Below are 21,675 nucleotides of genomic sequence, written 5' to 3' on the forward strand. Positions count from 1 at the left end.
TTGCTAGCTACTCTTTCCGCTCATTTATCTGCTTACGGGGTCATTTTCCTGAGCAAATGCTTCAAATCAAATGTCTTTTTGTTGGACCACTGACCCATTCAGGAGTTAGCCTCCAGGGTCCCAATACATGCATGAACGGTGGAAAGAATTTATTCCCCTCTATGAGGCAGCCCCTCCCGGAGCCCTCACTCCACGGGGGCTCACCGGGGCCTGCGGAAGGTGAGGCCATAGTGCTGACAGGCCAGCCCCACGGTAGGTGTGTACACGATAGGCATGAACTTCTCCACATCTGAAGTCAGCACTCGGTAGAAGAGCTTCTCGTTCCGGTCTTGGAGTGTCATGAGAATTATGTACCTTGGAAAGGGAGAGAAAAAGCAAGCTGACATGGGGTAGCAGCAGGCCCTGATGCCTCTGTGGTGTGGTGCAAAGACCCAGGGCTCCCGCTCCTGCCCAGCTACAAGGGCACCTTCATGGGCAAGCCATCTGCCCTGAGTATGAGCTTCAACAGCTACGAAATGTGAAGATGACCTGCTTGTGGTGCTTATTATTATACACGGTGAAGGTACGGTTCTAAATATTTTACAATAACTCCTTTAAAACCTCCGATGGCTTGTGAAGTAGGGATTATAATTCTTGCTATTTTAGAGGCAAGGAGACTAATGTAGAGAGAAACTGACTCACCCCAGGTCCATGGCAGGGTGGGAATTTGAATCTAAGCAGTCTGACTCTGGAATCTGTGCTCTCAACCATTGTTCAAGATGCTTATGAACATTAATGAAATAACAATAGCATAGTAACATTCTGGGGGTGGGGTAGGGTAAAGGAAAATCCTGGGCATGTAAGCACTCTATGGACTGGCCTCTCCTACCACACTGGGCTGGTTCCTGTTACAAATTGTGATTTGTAAAAATAATCTCTCTTTTACCTGATCCCTGAAACCTGAAATCACTAAGCCAGGAAAAGAGCCTTCCATTCAGACTCCTAAGAATGCAAAAACCTCTGTGAGAGAAAACCTAGGGGTTGAAATTCACAATTAAGTGTGACTGCTAATATCACAACCTTTCTGGATAATAATCTTGGGGAGAGTACCAAGGTACTTGATGCTCTGGCATCAGGAGGGATGGGAGAAATGCTCTAACAGGGGGAAAACATCTGTGGTCTGGTGAAATGATCACTGGGCATGACATCAGGATCCTGGGTTTGAATCCCAGCGCTGCCATTTATTAGCTGTGTGAACTTGGGAAAGTCTTGTGTGACCTCTTGGGTCTCAGCCTTCTCCTCTCTACCAAAGGAATTGGTCCTTTGGTGGAAAACTAAAAACTGTGCTCTGGAAGGTGTTTCTAGCAAGAGAGGACTGATACTCAGGAAGAGCCAGGATCTCAGCCCATTGCCAGTGTGGGATTCTCTTACCCAATAGCCATTTGTGCACATCTTTTCTCAGTTCTACCTTCAGTTATGTCAAACTGGTAAGCTGAAACTAGCCATCATACAAGTATTTACACTATGGAATCTGGCGGATGCCGTAATTTCCTACCCCATTCCTCACCCCACACAGAGAACCAGTTATTAAAGATTTACCAGCACACCACTGCCCTTACTCGAAAGAACATGAGGAGTTTTCTTAGCATGTCCCCAAGCACCCTGTAAAATGAGGGACTCCTGGAAATAAGCGGGTCAAGGTGGTCAAGCAGCATCAGGGATGAGCCTCTAGAACTCCCAGGAATGGGCACACTCTTCTGTCCCTGAGCCTGGAATGTTTCCCCAGATCTATGAGTGAGGCCCATCTAGCTGGAAATAACTGGGAGGGAAGGATTTTTTAATTTAACGTTTAGAGCTTAATATCTGTAGGAAGCGGATTTCACTTTGGACTTGATTTTTTCTTTATAAATATAACAAAAGGAGAAGGTTCAGATTATTCAAATTTAGGGCGTGTCTCATCCTGTTAGTTGAATTCATTGTGTCATTTCTGGCTTGCTCTTCAGAGTGACTTAGCTAGACCCAATTAGAGTTAGATAAAAAAGAGGGAGAGGATATTTGGCCTGACTACAGTATGGCCTTGGAGTTAATGTGACTAACACCCTTTGAGTTTAGAGCTTTGGGAGTAGGGGTGGAGGTATGAGCAGAGGCTTCTGTGCTCATCACCACTCAGAAGCAATGGATGGTATGAGGGAAACAGAGGAATATGAGTGCAGGGTGACCCTGGCATGCTGCTGAGCTCTGCCCCTAGGGGGACAGCCACACCCTCAAGGACCCAAAGTCTTGGCCAGTTTGTTCTATAGATTGAACTGGCCAAGTTCTAGAGTTTGTTTGTTCTAAGAGGGGGATTCCTTATCTTCTTCCTACATTTCTGCTAGAGCCAATAGCAAGGTGACATATTTACTTGACAAACACTGACATACTGCCTACTATGTGCCAGGCACTGTTCTAAGCACAACACAAATACTAAGGCATTTAATCCTCGTAACAACCCTATGAGTTTTCCCTATGGTACTCATTGTACTAATGGGAAAAGACCCACAGAGGCTAAGTAACTTTTGCTAAGTAACTTTTGCTATTAAGGGGTAGAATATGGATTTGAACTCGGTCTATTACTAGAGTCTAGTCTTGTAGCCACTGGTCTCTGCTGCATCTTAGCTGTGGCATACCAGAGAAATGAAAAGCATAGACTCTGGAGCCAGGTCTCTGTGTTCAAATTCCAGCTGTGCCCATTTATAGCCATGCGACCTGGGAAGTGACTCCCTTGTTTAGTAAAGCTGATAAAGTTGACCCCATGATTCCCCATTGGCTCTTTATGTCTGGATCTCTATTGGAGGAGAACTCAGAGAGGAGACAGGGTTATTAACTGTTGCCCATAGCCTCCAACAAATGACATCTAGGTCTATCCTAAGGCGTCCCCTGTCCATTTCCCTCTCCCCCACCACGTCCCCCTAATTCCAGGAACCCAAGCTACGTACCACTTCCTTAACATGCCTGTCTCTACGTCTTTGCTCCATTTCGTCCCTCTCAGTGAAACATTCTCCCTGAACCCCACTGCTGTCTGCTGAAGTCTTATCAGTGCTTCTTATGCTGACTCAGCTTCTACCACTTCCCAGAGGCCCTTCAGATTCCACTGGTTGGAATGCAGTTTCCCTTTCCAGTTCCTCCAGGACATGTTGGCTGTGGCTCAGTCATAACAAGCCTTGTCTCTCAGGGAGACTACGAATCCTTTAGAAGGTAGGGCTGAGTCTGGGATCTCTTTGGGCTCTCAGCCTTTTTTAGCTGGAGAGTTTCCAGAAAACCCTCTGTGAAGCATAGGAAACAGACAGCTCAGCCCAAGGACCAAGCAGAGAGAACAGACGCTAGGTACTGACTTGTCCAGGTCACTCTGCTGCCGCTCATAATATCTCATGATTCGGAGGAGCTGGACATCCTGACTCAGAAAGCAGGGTGGGATTAAGCCGTGGATTCCAAGCTGCAGTCTTTCTTCAAGGGTAAAGGCCATCCCCTGGCAAGAACAAGAAAAAAACACCCACACATAAGTGCATACACAGGAAACAAAGAAACAGAAGGGGTCCCACCTACAGACAGGTAAAAGTCAGTGTGACTCAGTAGAAAGGTCCCTCAACTCAAATCCCACCTCTGCTGTTTAAGTAGGAGGGTCATCTTGTGCCAGTTACTTTGACACTTCTGAACTTCAGCTTCCTCATTGGAAAAAATGGGAAAACTGTATCATCAGGGTTTTTCTGTTTTTTGTTGTTGTTGTTGTTGTTTTGTTTTTATATACATATGTTTTATTTTTTAGAACAGTGATATGGTTTGTCTCTGTGTCCCCACCCAAATCTCATTTTGAATTGTAATCCAAATTCATAGTCCCCATGTGTTGAGGGAGGGACCTGATGGGAGGTGATTGGATCACAGGGGCTGTTTTCCCCATGCTATTCTTGTGGTAGTGAGTGAGTTCTAATGAGATCTGGTTGTTTGATAAGTGTCTGGTGCTTCCCCCTTTTCTCTCTCTCCTGCCGCCATGTAAGATGTGCCTGCTTCCCCTTCACTTTCTACCATGATTGTAAGTTTCATGAGGCCTCCTCAGCCATGTGGAACTTGGAGTCAATTAAGCCTCTTTTGTTTGTAAATTACCCAGTCTCAGGTAGTATCTTTATAGCAGTGTAAAAACGGACTAATACAAACAGTATTTACAGAAAACCTGAGAAGACAGTACAGAGTTCCCATATACCCCCTCAACCAGTGTCCCTGATTATTAACATTTGACATTAGTATTATACTTTCATTAGAGTCAATGAACCAGTAATGATCCATTATTATTAACTAAAGCCTTCAGTTTATTCAGATTTTTTAAAGTTTTTATCTAATACATATACAGATATATATAAATATATGTGTGTGTGTGTGTATATATATATGTAAAAATATGTGTGTGTGTGTGTGTGTGTATATATATACACACATATACATATATACATATATGTAATTCCGGGACCCCATCCAGGATCCTATATTAAGTTTAGTCATCATGTCTCTTTAGGCTCCTCTTGGCTTTGACAGTTTCCCAGATGTCCCTTGTTTTTGACAACCTTGACAGTTTGGAGAAGCCCTGGTTAGGTATTTTGCACATACTCCTCTACTGGAACTTGTCTGATGTTTTTCTCATGGTTGGATTGTGGTCATGGGTTTTTGGAAGGAAGATCACAGAAGTAGAGTGCCATTTTCATCACATCAGACCATGGGTACATATAATAAATGTGATTATCACTGTTGATATGGACCTCGATGAGTGGCCAAAAGTCATGCTTGTCAGGTTTCTCCACTCTAAAGTTACTCCTAGTCTTGGCCATTGGGAGTGTTTTCGGTTGGCTCTTGCATTTCTTTGACATACTACTCATAATGTAACAGTAGTGGGTTTGTTGTTTTTTTTGTTTTTGTTTTGAAATTCCTTACTTTCTGGCACTACAAGATGCTCCAGGTTCCTCTTGTACATTGCCAGCCGTGGTCCTAGACTAAACCATTTCTCCAAGGATCCCCAATTCCTTTTTCAGAGCATGGTTATTAGAAGGCAAGATTTGGGCACTATTTACTACTTGTGTCCCTTGCTTATTTCTAGTCCCTGTCAGTTAACAGAGCAAGGAAATATACATGTGTATATTAAAACTGGAGTATAACCACATATCTATGAAGTTTTCTATATTTAACCATCTGAACCTGTATTAAGCTGAACATAAGTTCATACTAATGTCTCCAATGTGAATTCATTACCACATGGATCATTTTAACCCCATCACCTTGCTAAACTGTGAATTCCCACTCCAACAATAAAAAGTTTGGCTTTGACCATCTCCCATTTATGTACTTAATTGCTTAATTTCAGTATACCCGTATAGCAGTGTCAAAATTGTTAACCTGAACCACTGTGGGAAACAACTTTATAGAGTACAGTGGTTATGTGCAGTTCTCCTTGCCTTTATTCTAACAGACTCCACTCATTTCCAAAGTTACTTAAGTCAAAACTTTTTCCCTCTACTCTCTTCACTGAGATTGTTACATACATCTGTAATACAATTAGATTCTCCTATCATAGTCTGCATCCTTTCTGGAATCCCCCAACCTATTAAATAATTTTTTAAAAATCTGGACACATTAAGGTTCATTCTTTATGCTGTAAAGTTCTATGGGTTTGGACAAACGCATGTCATGCATCCACCACTACAGTATCATACAAAATAGTTTCACTGCTTTAAAAATTCCATGGGCTTTACTTGTTCATCTCTCTTTCCTCCCCCAAACCTCTGGTGACCACTGACCTTCTTTACTGACTCTACAGTTTCATCTTTTCCAGAATGTCATACAATTGGAACCATAAAGTATGTAACTTTTTCAGACTGGCTTCTTTTACTTAAAAATATGCACCTAGAGTTCATCCATGTATTTTCATCTCCTGATAACTCATTTATTATCATTGAATAACATTCCACTGTACATTTGTACCATAGTTTGTTTCTCCACTTATTGAAGAAAGCTTGGTTGCTTCCAGCTTTTGGTGATTATAAATAAAGTTGCTGTAAATATTCCTGTGCAGGTTTTTGTGTGAACATACGTTTTTAAATCAGTTTGATAGCCGGGCGCGGTGGCTCAAGCCTGTAATCCCAGCACTTTGGGAGGCCGAGATGGGCGGATCTCAAGGTCAGGAGATAGAGACCATCCTGGCTAACCCGGTGAAACCCTGTCTCTACTAAAAAATACAAAAAAAAAAAAACTAGCCGGGCGAGGTGGCGGGCGCCTGTAGTCCCAGCTACTCGGGAGGCTGAGGCAGGAGAATGGCGTAAACCCGGGAGGCGGAGCTTGCAGTGAGCTGAGATCCGGCCACTGCACTCCAGCCTGGGCGACAGAGCGAGACTCCGTCTCAAAAAAAAAAAAAAAAAAAAATCAGTTTGATAAATATGTTGGAGTGCAACTGCTGGATCATATGGTAAAACTATGCTTAGCTTTGTAAGAAACTGCCAAACTTTTCTAAACTGGCTGTACCATTTTGCATTCCTGCTAGAAGTGAATGAGAGTTTCTGTTGCTCTACATCCTCTCCAGCAACTGATATTGTCAGTTTTTTGGATTTTAGTTGTTCTAATAGGTGTACAGTGATATGTCATTATTGCTTTAATTGGCAATCCTCTATTGACATATAATGCTGAGTATCTTTTCTTTTTTTCCCTTAAATTTCAGTCTTTATTTTAGATACAGGGGTACATGTACAGGTTTGTTACACAGGAATATTGCATGATGCTGAGGTTTAGGGTAGAGATCCTATCACCCAGGTAGTGTGTATAGTACCTGATACGTAGGTTTTCAACCTCCAGTATCCTCCTTTCTCCCCCATCTAGTAATCTGCACTGTCTATTCTCCCATGTTTAAGTCCATGTGTGCTCAATATTTAGCTCCCACTTGTAAATGAGAACATGTGGCATTTGGTTTTCTATTCCTGCATTAATTCACTAAGGATTATGGCCTCCAACTGCATTCATGTTGCTGCAAAACAGGACTTCACTCTTTTTTAAGGCTGCATAGTATTCCATGGTATATATGTACCACATTTTCTTCATCCACTCTATCATTGAGGGGCACCTGAGTTGATCCCATGTTTTTGCTATTGTGAATAGCACAGAGATGAACATACAAGTGCATGTGTCTTTTTGGTAGAATGATTTATTTTCCTTTGGGAATATACTCAGTAATGGGATTGCTGGGTCCAATGGTAGCTCTGTTTTAAGTTTGAGAAATCTCCGGACTGCTTTCCATAGTGGCTGGACTAATTTACACTACATTTACATTTACAGTGTATAAGCATTCTCTTTTCTCATCAGCCTCTCCAGTATCTGTTGTTTATTGACTTTTTGATAATAGCCGTGCTGACTGGTGTGAGATGGTATCTCATTGTGGTTTTAATTCACATTTCTCTGATGATCAGTGATGTTGAGCATTTTTTCATGTTTGTTGGACACTTGTATGTCTTCTTGTATGTTTTTGCTGCAGTTGCTTTTGAGGACTTAGTCAAACGTTCTTCACCAAGGTTGACGTTGAAAAGAGTATTTCTTACGTTGTCTTCTAGGATTTTTTTTACAGTTTGATGTTTTATATTTAAATCTTTGATGCACTAAGTTAATTTTTATATATGGTAAAAGGAAGAGGTCCAGTTTTAATCTTCTGCATATGGCTAGCCAGTTAGACCAGCACCATTTATTGAATAGGGATCCCTTTCCCCATTACTTGTCTTTGTCAGCCTTGTTGATGATCAGATGGTTATACGTGTATGGCTTTATTTCTGAGTTTTCTATTCTGTTCCATTGGTCTCCAAGTCTGTTTTTGTACCAGTACCATGCTGTTTTGGTTACTGCAGCTTTATAGTATTGTTTGAAGTCAGGCAGTATGATGCTTCCAACTTTGCTGTTTTAGCTTAGGATTGCTTGGCTAGTTGGACTCTTTTTTGCTTCCACATGAATTTTAGAATAACTTTTCTAGTTCTGTGAAGAATGACATTGGCAGCTTAATAAGAATAGCATTGAACTTGTACATTGCTTTGGGCAGTGTGGCCATTTTTACAATACTGATTCTTCCAATCCATTAGCATGGAATGTTTTTCCATTTATTTGTGTTGTCTCTGATTTCTTTCAGCAGGGTTTTGTAGTTCTCCTGGTAGAGATCTTACTTTTCCTTGGTTAGCTGTATTCCTAGGTATTTCATACATTTATTTTCTATCTGTATATCTTCTTTGGTAAAGTCAGTAGGGAAATGCACATCAAAGCCACAATATGATACACTGTACCACTTTACACCCACTAGAATGGCTGAAATTAAAATACACACGTACACACACATACACACACACACACCAGGAAACAAGTGTTGGTGAACATGTGGAGAAATGAAAACTCTGGCTGGTACATTGCTGGTGAGAATGTAAAATATTGCAGCCTGTATGGAAATTGTAGTGGTCCTCAAAAAGCTAAACATAGAATTACCATATGACCCAGCAATTCTGCTCCTAGGCATATACCCAAAGGAATTGAAAGCATGGACTTGAACAAATAATTATATGTCAATGTTCATTGCAGCATTATTTACTATAGCCAAAAAGTGGAAACAGGTGTTCATCAACATATGAATGGATGAACAAAATATATATACATGCAACGAAAATTTATTCAGCTATAAAAAGGAATGAAGTTCTGCTCTGTGCTGCCTCATGGATAAACCTTGAAAACACTATGCTAAGTAAAATAAGCCAGACACAAAAGGGCAAATATTGTGTGATTCTACTTATATGAAATGTCTGGAACAGGAAAATTCATAAAGACAGAAAGTAGCTTTGAAGTTACCATGGACTTGAAGTAAGGGAAGTGATGGCTATTGATGATTGGTTACAGAGTTTCTGTTTGGAGTGAGAAAAAGTTTTAAAAATGGATAATGGTGATGGTTTTACAACATTGTGAAAGTACTTAGTGCCACTTAATTGTACAATTCAAATTGTCAAAATGGCTAATTTTATGTTACATATATTTTACTACAGCTTACAAAACTACTAAGGTAATATATCCCAAACTGTTGAATTATACAACCTTAAATGGGTGAATTGTATGGTATATAAATTTATTTCAAAAAAAATTTTTTTTAATAGTTCTTTGCATGTTTTGAATATAAGCCTTTTACTGGACATGTATTATGTAAATATTTTTCCTAGTCTGTGACTTGTGTTTTCATTCTCTTGGCAGTGTCTTTCACAGACCAGCATTTTCTAGTTTGAATGCTGGGGAGAGAGATGGGGAATAAGATGTCATGGAGTCTCTGACCTGGTCACAGTCAAGCCCTGGAGAGACAATGTTTGCTGGAAGAAGTTGCAGGAACTGTTCTCATAAAAGACACTGTGAGAAAGGGACATAAGCTGCCCCACATTTATCCCAAGATGAGAAGGTGCAAAACATGGTGAAAAACAGATACTTTTTCTGTGTAGAACTCAGGGTGGCCCTGCTGGAGTGAGGGCTGCTCTGGCACTGGAGCTCCTGGACACACTCGGCTTTCTCATGGGAGGCGCTAGCAACACTGACAAGAGTGATCCCCTGAGTGGCTCCATGGGCGGCAGACATCAAGAAGGAAGGGGCCAGAATCCCCATGGGGGGATTGCGCAGGCCTGCTAATGTGACCCCTGTTGAATTCAAGGCTGATCATAGCTGGGACAACTCTGGTTAAGTCTTTTATCTATACTGAGTCCCAAATAATGCACGTTTCCTCCTAAAAGTGAAGAAAACTGTGCGGGTGATAAATGAGACCTCAATTATGCTGTTGACAGGCAGCTTCCCCCAGATTTCCTTGGGGAGAGGAAACCCACAAAGGTGGGGAGAGGAAACCCACAAAGGTAGGGAGCATCAGAGCTCCCTTCATTCCTCCACCACCTCAAAATGATTTCATCCAAAATTATTACAAGCCCTTTGATAGGGAATTACTAACCATAGGGAGATTCAAACCCATATATTGATTATTCTCACCTTAGAGGTGTTGCTATCATCAGCTCTAAAGAAGACTTTAATGAATATCTAATCTTATTCTAACTTTCCTTACAACCACATTGTGAGGAAGATTTTACAACCTTCCCTTTACAGTTGAGAAGGCTAAACAAGAGAGGTTACATAATGTTCCTGAAGTTCCATGGCTATTACTTCATACTCTATTGCTTCTTAAACCAGGAGGCATTTTATAATCAATAAGTATATTTGGTGTGATAATTTTTTTCCTGATGATTTTCTTTGACTAGAGGTATGTGATAAAACCATTTGTATTCTTGCCACTATAGTGCACATCCTCCCAGGACTTTGGTGAGACGGACCTCAGAAAATGTGATGGGGTGTCAGGGGAGTTGTGCAAAAGGAATGGATAAAAAAAGAGAGTGGCCGGGCGCAGTGGCTCACACCTGTAATCCCAGCACTTTGAGAGGCTGAGGCAGGTAGATCACCTGAGGTTGGGAGTTCAAGACCAGCCTGACCAACATGGAGAAACCCCATCTGTACTAAAAACACAAAATTAGTCAGGCATGATGGTACATGCCTGTAATCCCAGCTACTCAGAAGGCTGAGGCAGGAGAATTGCATGAACCTGGGAGGCGGAAGTTGTAGTGAGCTGAGATCACACCATTGCACTCCAGCCTGGGCAACAAGAGTGAAACTCTGTCTCAAAAAAAAAAAACAAAGAGAGACAGAGAAAAAAAGAGTGAATAAAAGACTCCTTGGCTACTCCCAATTTCCTCTTTGTTTTGTAATTTTGGATCTTTAAAACTTTGAATACTGGACTTCTTTTGTGTTTTTACAAAGTAATAAGGACAACTTACAATAGAAGAGTGCCGGAGACTGGGCACTTTCACCAAATGCCTTTAGGCAGGTGACTGTTCACTGCCTCGGTAAAGACTATGATCACCTTTCCTTGGCCCAGAGCATCCTAGGGAGGCCTAGGTATCTAATTATGACATCATCTTTGTTAATGATCACCGTGGCTTTTAACAACAGTCCACTTCTCTCTACAAGGAGAAATGTTTTTCTTGGCTGACTGCCACCAACTTCTTTTTTATTTGAGGAAAAAGGGATGACTGTTTAGCAACTGGTAATTTCAGGGATTACAAAATAATACTTCTTGAAGCTACTTTTCATCCTGAAGCTAATAATAAGGCAACCTCAGATTTACAAGTCTGCAAAGCAGAAATGCAGGCACTATAGTTGCACCACGGCCTCCAACATAGGACAAGCACAAGACAGTTCACTAGAGCTTAAGGGGGAAGTGTGAGAACTTACATTTCTCTACAAAAGAAATGAACTTTGGTAATCGGCACTCAGGTGCTTGTTCTGTGTATGTAAAAATGTCATAGGGTATATGAGGGGTCCGAAGGTAAGAGTAGGGACTATACAACATGTACAAGTCAGAGGAGTTGAGAAGTTACAGTTTCTGTGTGTCTAGTAAATAGAGTTACAGATTATATTATCTAGTTTTAACAAAACTCTCAATATAGGATAGGCGGCTTTTGAAAAATGGCTGACTCTCACAGTGATATTTTAACCTCATACGCTTGTGGAATTCAGCGAGGACATGCTGGTAGGGACCTGCCTATTGTTATTAGTTTTAAATGTCTCATCTGTTACAGTGCCACTGCTCTGACCTCTCCAAGTCAGGTGTAGTCCCCACCTGCTCTGGATTCTCCCAGGGAAACTTTGGATCTCCTCAAGATCTAACAACCAATGGGTTAATGTCTGGAATAGTAGGAGGCCTCGAGACCCTTCCCTAGCACTAAAGACCTGTGACCATTTTGACTGGTTAGTGCTTATGCTGAATCATTTTAAATCTTTTAACTATCACTCCTGACTTTACCTATTTCATCAGCTTTTAGAATGATCATTACTGGTTCAGCTACTGAACTCTACCCATGGGCTTGGCCCTGCCCAAGTTACCAGGATGAAATTTACTGGCATCAGAGAGAGGATATTTCAATAGCTCCCACCATCAAATGGCAGGGCGCAAAGGCAGCAAGCCCCTTAGATGGTGCTTCTGTTCCAGCCTCCTGCTGTTCAGATGTCCAGGCTTCCCAGTGCCCATTCCTTATGTCTGAGTTTCTCCAGGGTTCAGTCTCCCAGTACTGCTTTGTGATCTGCCTAGTGCCCCTAGACCCAGAGTCCTACTGTGTACCTGACAATCTCTTCTCGTTCATTCAACAAACATCCATGAGCTCCTACTTTAGGCCAGGTCTGCCATGTTAGACACCGGGGATTGTTGAACAGAACAGGTCCTGGTCACTGCCCTCAAGCGTCTACTAGAGGAGACATGTGGGGTAACATACAATAGCAATCCTGGGCCTCTGCCTTGGGCAAGCTGCTTCTCTCACTTATTAAATGAAGTGCTGCCCATTTCATGTGTTGTGGGATTAAATGAAATAATGCAGGTAACATGCTTAGCACAGATATTGGCACATAGGAAGTGCTCAGTGAACACCAGCAGTTCTCCTTATTACTATTAGTATTGTGTTCACGGGACAGGGTGGCATAACAGAACTCATGAGCAGATGCTGGAGAGGAGCCTTGAAGGATGGTCCAGAGCTAGTCTGGCAGAAGGGGCTGCAAGCCAGGGGCTGAAGTGACATCACCACATCACAACGTAACTGCTTGTCCATGGGCTCAGCCACCATGCCGGCCTTTGCGGCCCTATGTGTTCTCCCCACACGCATTCTGGCTGTTGTGCTTTGACTCACACCAGCACCCCTGTTCCCCATTCTCTGACTGCTTCCTCCTCCCCTGCTTCCAATCCACAGTCAACCACCTGCAACCTCCAGGAGGCCTCCCTGCCTCCACCGTTCCACACAGCTCTCCCCCTTCTCTCAGAGTCAGTGTCACACAGTTTAGCACATGTAATGTGTCTCCTATTTGATTTCTTGAGTTGTAACCACTAGATAATAAACTCAGAGTGGTGGGGAGGCAGATGCTTTGAAGAAGCTAATGCAAGGTTATTGCAAATAATATTATCATCATCCATAATAACAATGATGACCTTTTATTGGACACCCACTAGGTTGGGTCAGGCACTGAGACAGATACTTTATACTCTCATCCTCTGACTTTGGCAGGAAGGCATGATGATTATTATCCCCACTTTGTGGACTAGGAAACTGAGGTTAGAGGGGTAAGTAACTTGCCCAAGGTCACACAGCAAGCTGGTGGGAAAACCAGGAGTAAAACCCAGGCCTAAATATTTCCAAAGTTCTGAGTCTTTCCTCTGAGCTAATCAACAGCTTCAAGACTTGAAAGATTGTAAAAGTTGTTGACTGAATTGGGTTTTTTTTGATTAGGGATGTGACTTTTTTACCTACAGAGTCAGGTATCTTAGATTTCAGCTACTGTTGAGCATTCCTCTGTATTTGCCTCAGATCAGTCAGCCCATCTGCAGACAGGTATGCCTGCACCTCTGAGTTCATGCACTTGGCCCACGGCACACACACAGCCATGTTTCCTTTTACCAGCATCGTTACTGGAAGGAAGGATTAGCAGACACTGTATAACAGTAAAGGTTTTCTGTTCCATACATCATTACGTCATGCTCTGAGCTGACTGTTTATGCTATAACTGGCTTCCTCCATCAATCAACCATGGCAGCATAGAGGGTAGAGCTGTGGGCAATTAGCTCTGAGATTGTACAATTTAAGCTGATGAGCTATTAGGGGACCAGAAGGCATTTCCTCCTCCTTGAGCATATTCCTTCTTGACTTTATTTGTTTGGGATTTTTATGAGTTAGGGTGATGTGGATTCTGGTTGGAGACAGGAAGTGGGATTACTGAGGCTGCTGTTCTCTGCACTGAACCCCAGCTTTATGAGGGCCCCTGAGCACAATCCTAAGATGGATATATGGGGATCTCAGAAACACAGCACTGGGAAGTCTCCGCAGACACAGACCTGAGAATGGCCTTCCTTCCAGAAATATTTCTGTGATCAGGTGCAATGTTACAGATCCAGAAACACATCATAAATTCCTAAGAGGGGAGTGGAGGATACGCTGCTCATTACTGCCCAGAACCAACCCTAAACCAGCCTAAATCTCAAAGATTGGGCTCTGGTGCCATGGGCTGGACTGCCTGCAACCTTCCATGTGTGACATACACAGAAGTTCTTGTTCTGGTTGGGAGATAAGATTCAATTTTCCTTCCATGGGATTCAGCCAGTACATGGAGGTGCTGTACTCACACAGCCAGCATGGGGGAGTGGGAAGGGAACTGGATGACAAAGGTTCTACATTCAATTCCTCCCCTGGCTGTGTGATACTAGAGAAATCACTTGACTTCTCTGACTCTGCTGCCTTTACTGGGTCATTGTGTCAAAGGCAAATGTTAAAATTCTGTGAATTCAAAGATGAGGTTTTAAAAAGTTTTTAAAAGGCTGTGCGTATTGCAGTTTTAAATCTTTTTAGGTTAAGGGTTATAAGCAATTTGTCAGTTGCACTTCAGAGTCCCTTCCTGACTCTTTTCCCTGCAAGACAGTAAGTTTTTTGAGGTCAGGGACTCTGTCTCAATGAACTGCATGTTCCTTTTGCCTCACACAGTAACTGATACAGGATAAGTATTCAATAAATAAGTGGATGGATGGATTCATTCATTTCTTCAATAAAAAAATATTAAGTGTCTTTTGTGTGCTTGGTCCTATTTTAGATCCTGTGGAACCAGCAGTGGAAAGATATAGAAAGTTCCAGTTCTCTGTAGGCTCTAGGTGAGCCATTCCTATAACTAGTTTATGGCAGCCTGCCCTCACTACACCACACTGTGGCTATTGAGCACTTGAAATGTGGCCAGTACAACTGAGAAATTGAATTTTGTATTTCCTTTAATTTTAATTAATTTAAATATAAAGAGTCACATACTATATTGGACAGTGCGGATCTTTCCCACACTGGGGATCACTCCCAGCCTGGCCTAATGGAAAGCATGGGAACTACGGACTCAGAATCCTGCCTTTGGGTCCGACTCTGGCCATGTGGTGGAGACACCCTGATCTACCTTGATGCAGAGTGATGGTTTGTTGTGTGGAGTAGGCTGGGGAGGGCAGGGTGAATAGGAGTTAGAGATGAATGTCATGCAAGGGAAAGGCGGGAGCTTGGCAGGGAAGAGCCCTAAGGGCCTGTGACCACACTTAGGAGGCAGCAGGCAGGAGAGGCCTTCAGAGGAGCTTGGGATCCTCATTCTGGCCAGCCCAGCTCCTCCAGAGAAGGGACGTTTAATGATGTGAGGCTAAGGGGAAACTTCAGAAGAGGCAGCACAACTTTCACAGTGAGTGATTTTAAAAGTCAAGGATGAGGAAACAACTTAACACAAAATGACTGAATGTAAAATAGAATCAAATAAAATCCAAGGGACAGGAATTCCTATAACAGGTGGAAATGAAGAATGAATCTTTCTTCCCAGAAGCCCTCGTGGGTATATACTGGAAACAACTAGTACATGTCACAGATGGGTTTTGTTGCATCCAGTAGAGCTCTGAAATAGTCTACAACCTGGTGTATGAAGGCTCTTATTTGTGGGCATCCCTGGACAAAATAACTAAAGGGATTTTTTTTTTTAAACCTCTGGGATACATGTGTAGAGTGTGCAGGTTTGTTACATAGGTATACATGTGCATGGTTGTTTGCTGCACCTATCAACCCATCATCTAGGCTTCAAGCCCCGGATGCATTAGGTATTTCTCCTAATGCTCTCCCTCCCCTTGCCTCCCACCACCCAACAGGCCTTGGTGTATGTCGTTCCCCTCCCTGTGTCCATGTGTTCTCATTGTTCAACTCCCACTTATGAGGGAGAACATGCGGTGTTTGGTTTACTGTTCCTGTGTTAGTTTGCTGAGGATGATGGCTTCCAGCTTCATCCATGTCTCTGCAAAGGATGTGATCTCATTTTTTTATGGCTGCACAGTATTCCATCATATATATCTACCACATTTTCTTTATCCAGTCTATCACTGATGAGCATTTGGGTTGGCTCCATGCCTTTGCTATTGTAAATGGTGCTACCATAAACATATGTGTTCATGTGTCTTTATAGTAGAATGATTTACATTCCTTTGGGTATATACCAGTAATGGGATTGCTGGGTCAAATGATATTTCTGGTTCTAGATCCTTGAGGAATTGCCACACTGTCTTCCACAACGGTTGAACTAATTTACAATCCCACCAACAGTGTAAAAGTGTTCCTGTTTCTCCACAGCCTCTCCATCATCTATTGTTTCCTGACATTTTAATAGTTGCCATTCTGACTGGCATGAGATGATATCTTATAGAGATGATTTGCATTTCTCTAATGATCAGTGATGTTTAGCTTTTTCTCATATGTTTGTTGGCCGCATAAATGTCTTCTTTTGAGAAGTGTCTGTTCATATCCTTTGCCCACTTTTTAATGGGGTTGGTAGTTTTTCTCTTGTAATTTTGTTTAAGTTCCTTGTAGATTCTGGATATTAAACCTTGGTCAGATGGATAAATTGCAAAAATTTCCTCCCATTCTGTAGGTTGCCTATTCACTCTGATGCCAGTTTCTTTTGCTGTCCAGAAGCTCTTTAGTTTAATTAGATCCCATTTGTCAATTCTGACTTTTGTTGCATTTGCTTTTGGTGTTTTAGTCATAAAGTCTTTGCCCATGCCTATGTCCTGAATGGTATTGCCTAGGTTTTCTTCTAGAGTTTTTATAGTTTTGGGTTTTACATTTTTATATTTTATAGTTTTGAGTCTTTATTTTTTTTGGTGTATATGAATGCTTGTGATTTTTGCACATTGATTTTGGATCCTGAGACTTTGCTAAAGTTGCTTATCAGCTTAAGGAGCTTTTGGTCTGACACACTGAAGTGTTCTAAATATAGAATCATGTCATCTGCAAACAGAGACAATTTGACTTCCTGTCTTCTTATCTGAATATACTTTATTTCTTTCTCTTGTCTGATTTCCCTGGCCAGAACTTCTAATACTACGTTGAATAGGAGTGGTGAGAGAGACCATCCTTGTCTTGTGTCAGTTTTCAAAGGGAATGCTTCCAGGTTTTGCCCATTCGGTATGATATTGGCTATGGGTTTGTCATAAATAGCTCTTATTTTGAGATATGTTCCATCAATACCTAGTTTATTGAGTATTTTTAACATAAAAGGATGTTGAATTTTATTGAAGGCCTTTTCTGCATCGATTAGATAATCATGTGGTTTTTGAAGTTCTCATGCTGTGTTTTCCAGCTCTGTCAGGTTATTTATATTCCTCTCTAAACCGGTTATTCTAGTTAGCAGGTCCTGGAACATTTTATCAAAGTTCTTAGCTTCTTTCCTTTGGGTTAGAACATGCACCTTTAGCTCAGAGGTGTTTGTTATTACCCACCTTCTGAAGCCTACTTCTGTCAATTCGTCAATCTCTTTCTTCATCCAGTTTTGTGCCCTAGCTGGAGAGGTGTTGAGATCATTTGGAGGAGAAGAGGCATTTTGGCATTTGGAATTTTCAGCTTTTTGCCCTGGTTTTTCCTCATCTTCATGGATTTATCTACCTTTGATCTTTGAGGCTGATGACCTTTGGATGGGGTATTTGTTGGTGGGGGTCTTTTTTGTTGATGTTGTTGTTGTCTTTGCTTTCTGTTTGTTTATTTTTCTTCTAACACTCAGGCTCCTCTTCTGTAGGTCTCCTGCAGTTTGCTGGAGATCCTCTCCAAGCCCTGTTCACCTGGGTATCACCAGTGGAGGTTGCAGATCAGCAAAGATTGCTGCCTGCTCCTTCCTCTGGAAGCTTTGTCCCAGAGGGGCACTGGCCTGATGCCAGCCAGAGCTCTTTTTCTGGTGGAGCTCCTATGTGACATATGACTACGGAATAGTCATAAGTCACAGCAGTTCAGACAACTGCAAGGCTTCCCATGTGGAGGCTTGCTCCTGTAACCTGAGACAAGACTCAGTACGTCAACTTTCTCATAGTCGCTCTTAAAAGGAAGGGGTGGGAAAGTTTTAAAAGTCAATAAAACTCTGTAAAACAGCTGCTGACGAAGTTTTCTTTATAAGCCTCTGAGTTTCAAAGGAGGTACCACTTTAAAAAGCCTTCCATGTGAAGGTATCTGAAAGTTCCAAGGCTGTTCACTCCATTTTCTGTGAGCACTGGCAGCATGCAACCCTGACAGGGTATCCAGCCTGGGCAGGGGCCAACTTGTTCTCAGATGCAGCAAGGTGTGGGTATGGACACAGCCTGCTTTCAGTGCGTGTGAAGCAGTCATAGTAAAAAGGCATCACTCTCTGCCCTTGAAACATATCTCAAGGTCTTCATACAGCTTCTTCTAACATTTTTAAAAATATGCTTCTAATAACTGTTGTGCCAATGCATTAAACAGCCATTGGAGATAAAACCCTTTGAAAAATGTGCTCCGGGGTCAACTCCCCATGCTTGCTGTCACCTCCATCCCAGGTAAGCTTCTGGTTCCAAGTTTCTAGGATAAATGTGGCAAAGATGTAGAGGGTCCTACATTAGCTAATGTTCTTACCCTTTTGTCACATTACGAAAGGGAGTTATTTCTATAGACCTTGGTTTTACCTGTTTGGGAAATGGGAATAATATGTACCTCATCTACTTCACAGAGATGTAGATAATTCAGCAAGGATAATGTGCAAGGAAGTGATTTGGAATATAAATATTAAAGGTATTAACAGTGATAGTAATAACTAATGTAGCATCATTGCCCCTTTCTCTGAGGTAAGAATAAACTTGGGACTGTTGGCAATCATTTCTGAGAGGCCTTGGTTTGCCTTTTAGAGGAGACAGAGATGAAGTGGATCATGTGCTCCCCACCAGGTTGGATGCAGTGACTCACGCTCCCTCAGAGCTTCATGCACACCTCTACCAGGCTTCAACATATTGCCTTGCAACTGTCTATTCATGAGTCTGTTCTCCGTGAAGACAGGGCCATGACTTGGTCTTATTCATTTTTGCAACCCCAACAAAATGCTAGTACATAGGTACTTTATAGCATGTGTTAAATAAATGAACAAATGAATGAAAGTCTGTGAGTTCCACTTTATCAAGAAAGTTGGTGTAGAGGGCCCTTAGTGGTTCATAAAGTGGAGTGTGAAATTGTGAGTAAGAGCTGGGCTTTGGGATCAGGCAGTTCTGGGTCTGAAAGTCTGCAACTTCTAGCTTTGTGACATTGGGCATATCGTTTAACTCTTGAACAGCAGTTTGCTCATCGACAAAGCTGGAATAATAATACCTGCCTCAAATGCTAATTTATGATGATTATATGTAATCAGATATGCGAAGTCTCCAGCACAAAGTACTCAGTGAGTGGTAGGTAGCTAATATCATTATTTGTTCCTTAAAAATAAAGGAGAGGATATAATTAATCCTCTGTGAGAAGCTTAGAGGAAAGTGGATGGGGGAGGAGGGTAACCAAGGCTTTTTGGAGGAGGTGACAGGAGGTAACTAAAGAGAGGAGGCCAAGAGAAGCTGCCACACACATCTTAATGATAGTAACATGCACTGCCGCCTCCCCTCTGCCTCGGTGCACTTCAAACCTTTGGAGGTGAGGGGAGGCCAAGGTAGAGAGAGGAACAGTGTCCATCCCCAGCACCCAGCCTCTCCTGTCCACTCTGCTTCCATTCGCCCTACCCTCCTGGGGCCTTCTGCAGCTGAAATCTCAGAGTGGGGCTCAGGAGAACCACTTCTTCCATGTGCTGCCTGCCTGAGCAAGCTCAGGGCAGATCAGCTCTTGCACTGTCCCCTGCAGTACTGACTTATTTGCTGGTCCCATTTCCTTCCTTTATGTGCCCTTCCTGGAGATACTGGTAAGAGCCTTTCTGTCCTCTCTGGTTTGCTGCACCACTGCTGCGTGCCCCTCAGCGTGGGCCCAGCCTGAAGTCCCCCTCAGCTACATTTCTTGCTGTGTGCTTCTTCATTCAGGGCTCACATTTGGTTCTGCCTGGTAGACTAAGGGCCCCAGCCTGGCAGATAAACCATCAGAAGCACTTGAAAGCATCCCCAGAAACTGATAGTTATGCTGGGGAATCAGAGAACGTATATCTTTTTAAATTCCCTTAGTTGGCTCTGATTCTATTCAGATTTGGAAACTGCTAGGCTGCATCTTTTCTTTACCTGAATGTTAAGCTCATTAGGCTCCAAACCTAATTCTGCCATCTTTCCTTTCAAATAATCAGCCAAGTCCCCTGGATTCCTGCTGTGGAAGAAGTAGGATGGAAAGCTTCTTATCCCACCACTCTTTGGGCAGGATTTCCCCCTCCCCTGTTCCCATTCTAAAGCCTGTTTTTACCTTCAATGGACACAACTGTGCTTTAGGACACAAGCAAATTACCCAATATCATTTAGAGAAACAAGGTTACTCAGACAGCACTGAGTCCATTTTGATCCAGGTCATTGCCAAAGAGATTGCACAGATAGGGGATAAGAAAAGCAAAGCTGAGGAGGGCCTTGGGGCCACATGCACATACCTGCTAGGGTCCTCACAGTACCCTGCTGAATGAGAATGAGAAGACTGCCAATCCCAACCTTGGATTTCTGGAGGTTCAGGCTGCTTTCCTAAACACTGTCTTCCTCCATGGAAGAGTGAAAGTTCTGTAGCCTGTTTATTCATTCACTTGTTTGTTCAACAAATGTCGGTTGCCTCCTCGTGCTGGGTGCCTTACCACTACTTTCCTCACACAGCTCCTAAAACCTCACTTGGCACAGTGTTGGTATTAAGTTGGTGCCTCCTGCAGCATATTAACCAAAATGAAGAATTTCCCATTCCTGGGGAAGTGAAAGGAATCATAACTTTTTTAAAAAAAGAGCTCATTTTTATATTCTATGTTATTTACTTAAGTGCTTTATAAAAATAAAATTCATTACACAAGTGTCTATATGCCTTGCCCAATATCTTTGCCAATGATAAATAATATCTTGCATATTTTTACTGCTTCATTGTTTCTAAAATGCTCTTATATGGCTTACGTCATTTGATCCTAGACAGGCTGGTTTTATTATCCCCATTTATAGGAGAATATACTGAGGCTTAGATGGGTCAATGACTTGTCAAGGGTGTGTGGCTAGTAAATGCCATACAAATACATGTGAGAATAATGGCTATTTCAATTGTTTTGCTATTGAAAGACTAGTTTTTGCAAAGTTGTTGGATAAGAACCAGCATGGAAGGGATTCCATTTCTCTTCAAGAGAAATTCCGTATCTACTCCTGAAATACTTGGTGACTTTAGGATTTTGTCCATCCCGACCGAACAAGGGAACAGAGGTGGATAGTTGGAAAGATTATGAATCACTCTCTTGGCAAAATTCCCTGTTAGTCTGAATGTTTCATGACCCTCTCCTCCCAAGAGACTATTATTTAAAATTTAAATAGTATTGTTCTTGGCACCCTAATGGCCCTCTGAGTCAGCTGGACCTCAACAGGGTAATAGCAGAGGAAGGTTACAGGCAGGGAAGCAGCTGAGAACAAGGGAAGTAGCCTCTTTCCTGCAGCAACACAACAGCACTTTGATGGGCTCAGCTTGGGAAGACTGGGTCAAAAGATGAACTATGACCAGAAGGAAGAAAACAAACAGACACACTTTGGGAGGGTCTCAGAATAGGCACTGTACATGCACTTCTGATGCGTGCGAATAAATGGGCGGGGTGCCA

At 42.3% G+C, this 21,675-nt stretch overlaps 1 protein-coding gene across 2 annotated transcripts in view; it reads right to left on the minus strand.

Annotated features, from left to right (window-relative positions):
* The window catches only part of ME3 (malic enzyme 3), a 1,085,505-nt gene that overhangs the window by 115,421 nt on the left and 948,409 nt on the right, over positions 1 to 21,675 (minus strand). Inside the window, exons 1-3 of one of the 2 annotated variants that reach the window (XM_050755845.1) lie at positions 10,860 to 10,881; positions 3,351 to 3,484; positions 205 to 354 (exon numbers count right to left, since the gene is read on the minus strand). In XM_050755845.1, the coding sequence (XP_050611802.1) occupies positions 205 to 354; positions 3,351 to 3,481 (281 nt within the window). In that variant the 5' untranslated portion in view covers positions 3,482 to 3,484; positions 10,860 to 10,881. Of the gene's footprint in view, positions 1 to 204; positions 355 to 3,350; positions 3,485 to 10,859; positions 10,882 to 21,675 lie in introns of those variants that run through there. The other variant, XM_050755844.1, reaches the window with a different exon arrangement.

This window comes from Macaca thibetana, chromosome 14 (assembly GCF_024542745.1).
Source record: "Macaca thibetana thibetana isolate TM-01 chromosome 14, ASM2454274v1, whole genome shotgun sequence".
Lineage (NCBI taxonomy): Eukaryota > Metazoa > Chordata > Mammalia > Primates > Cercopithecidae > Macaca > Macaca thibetana.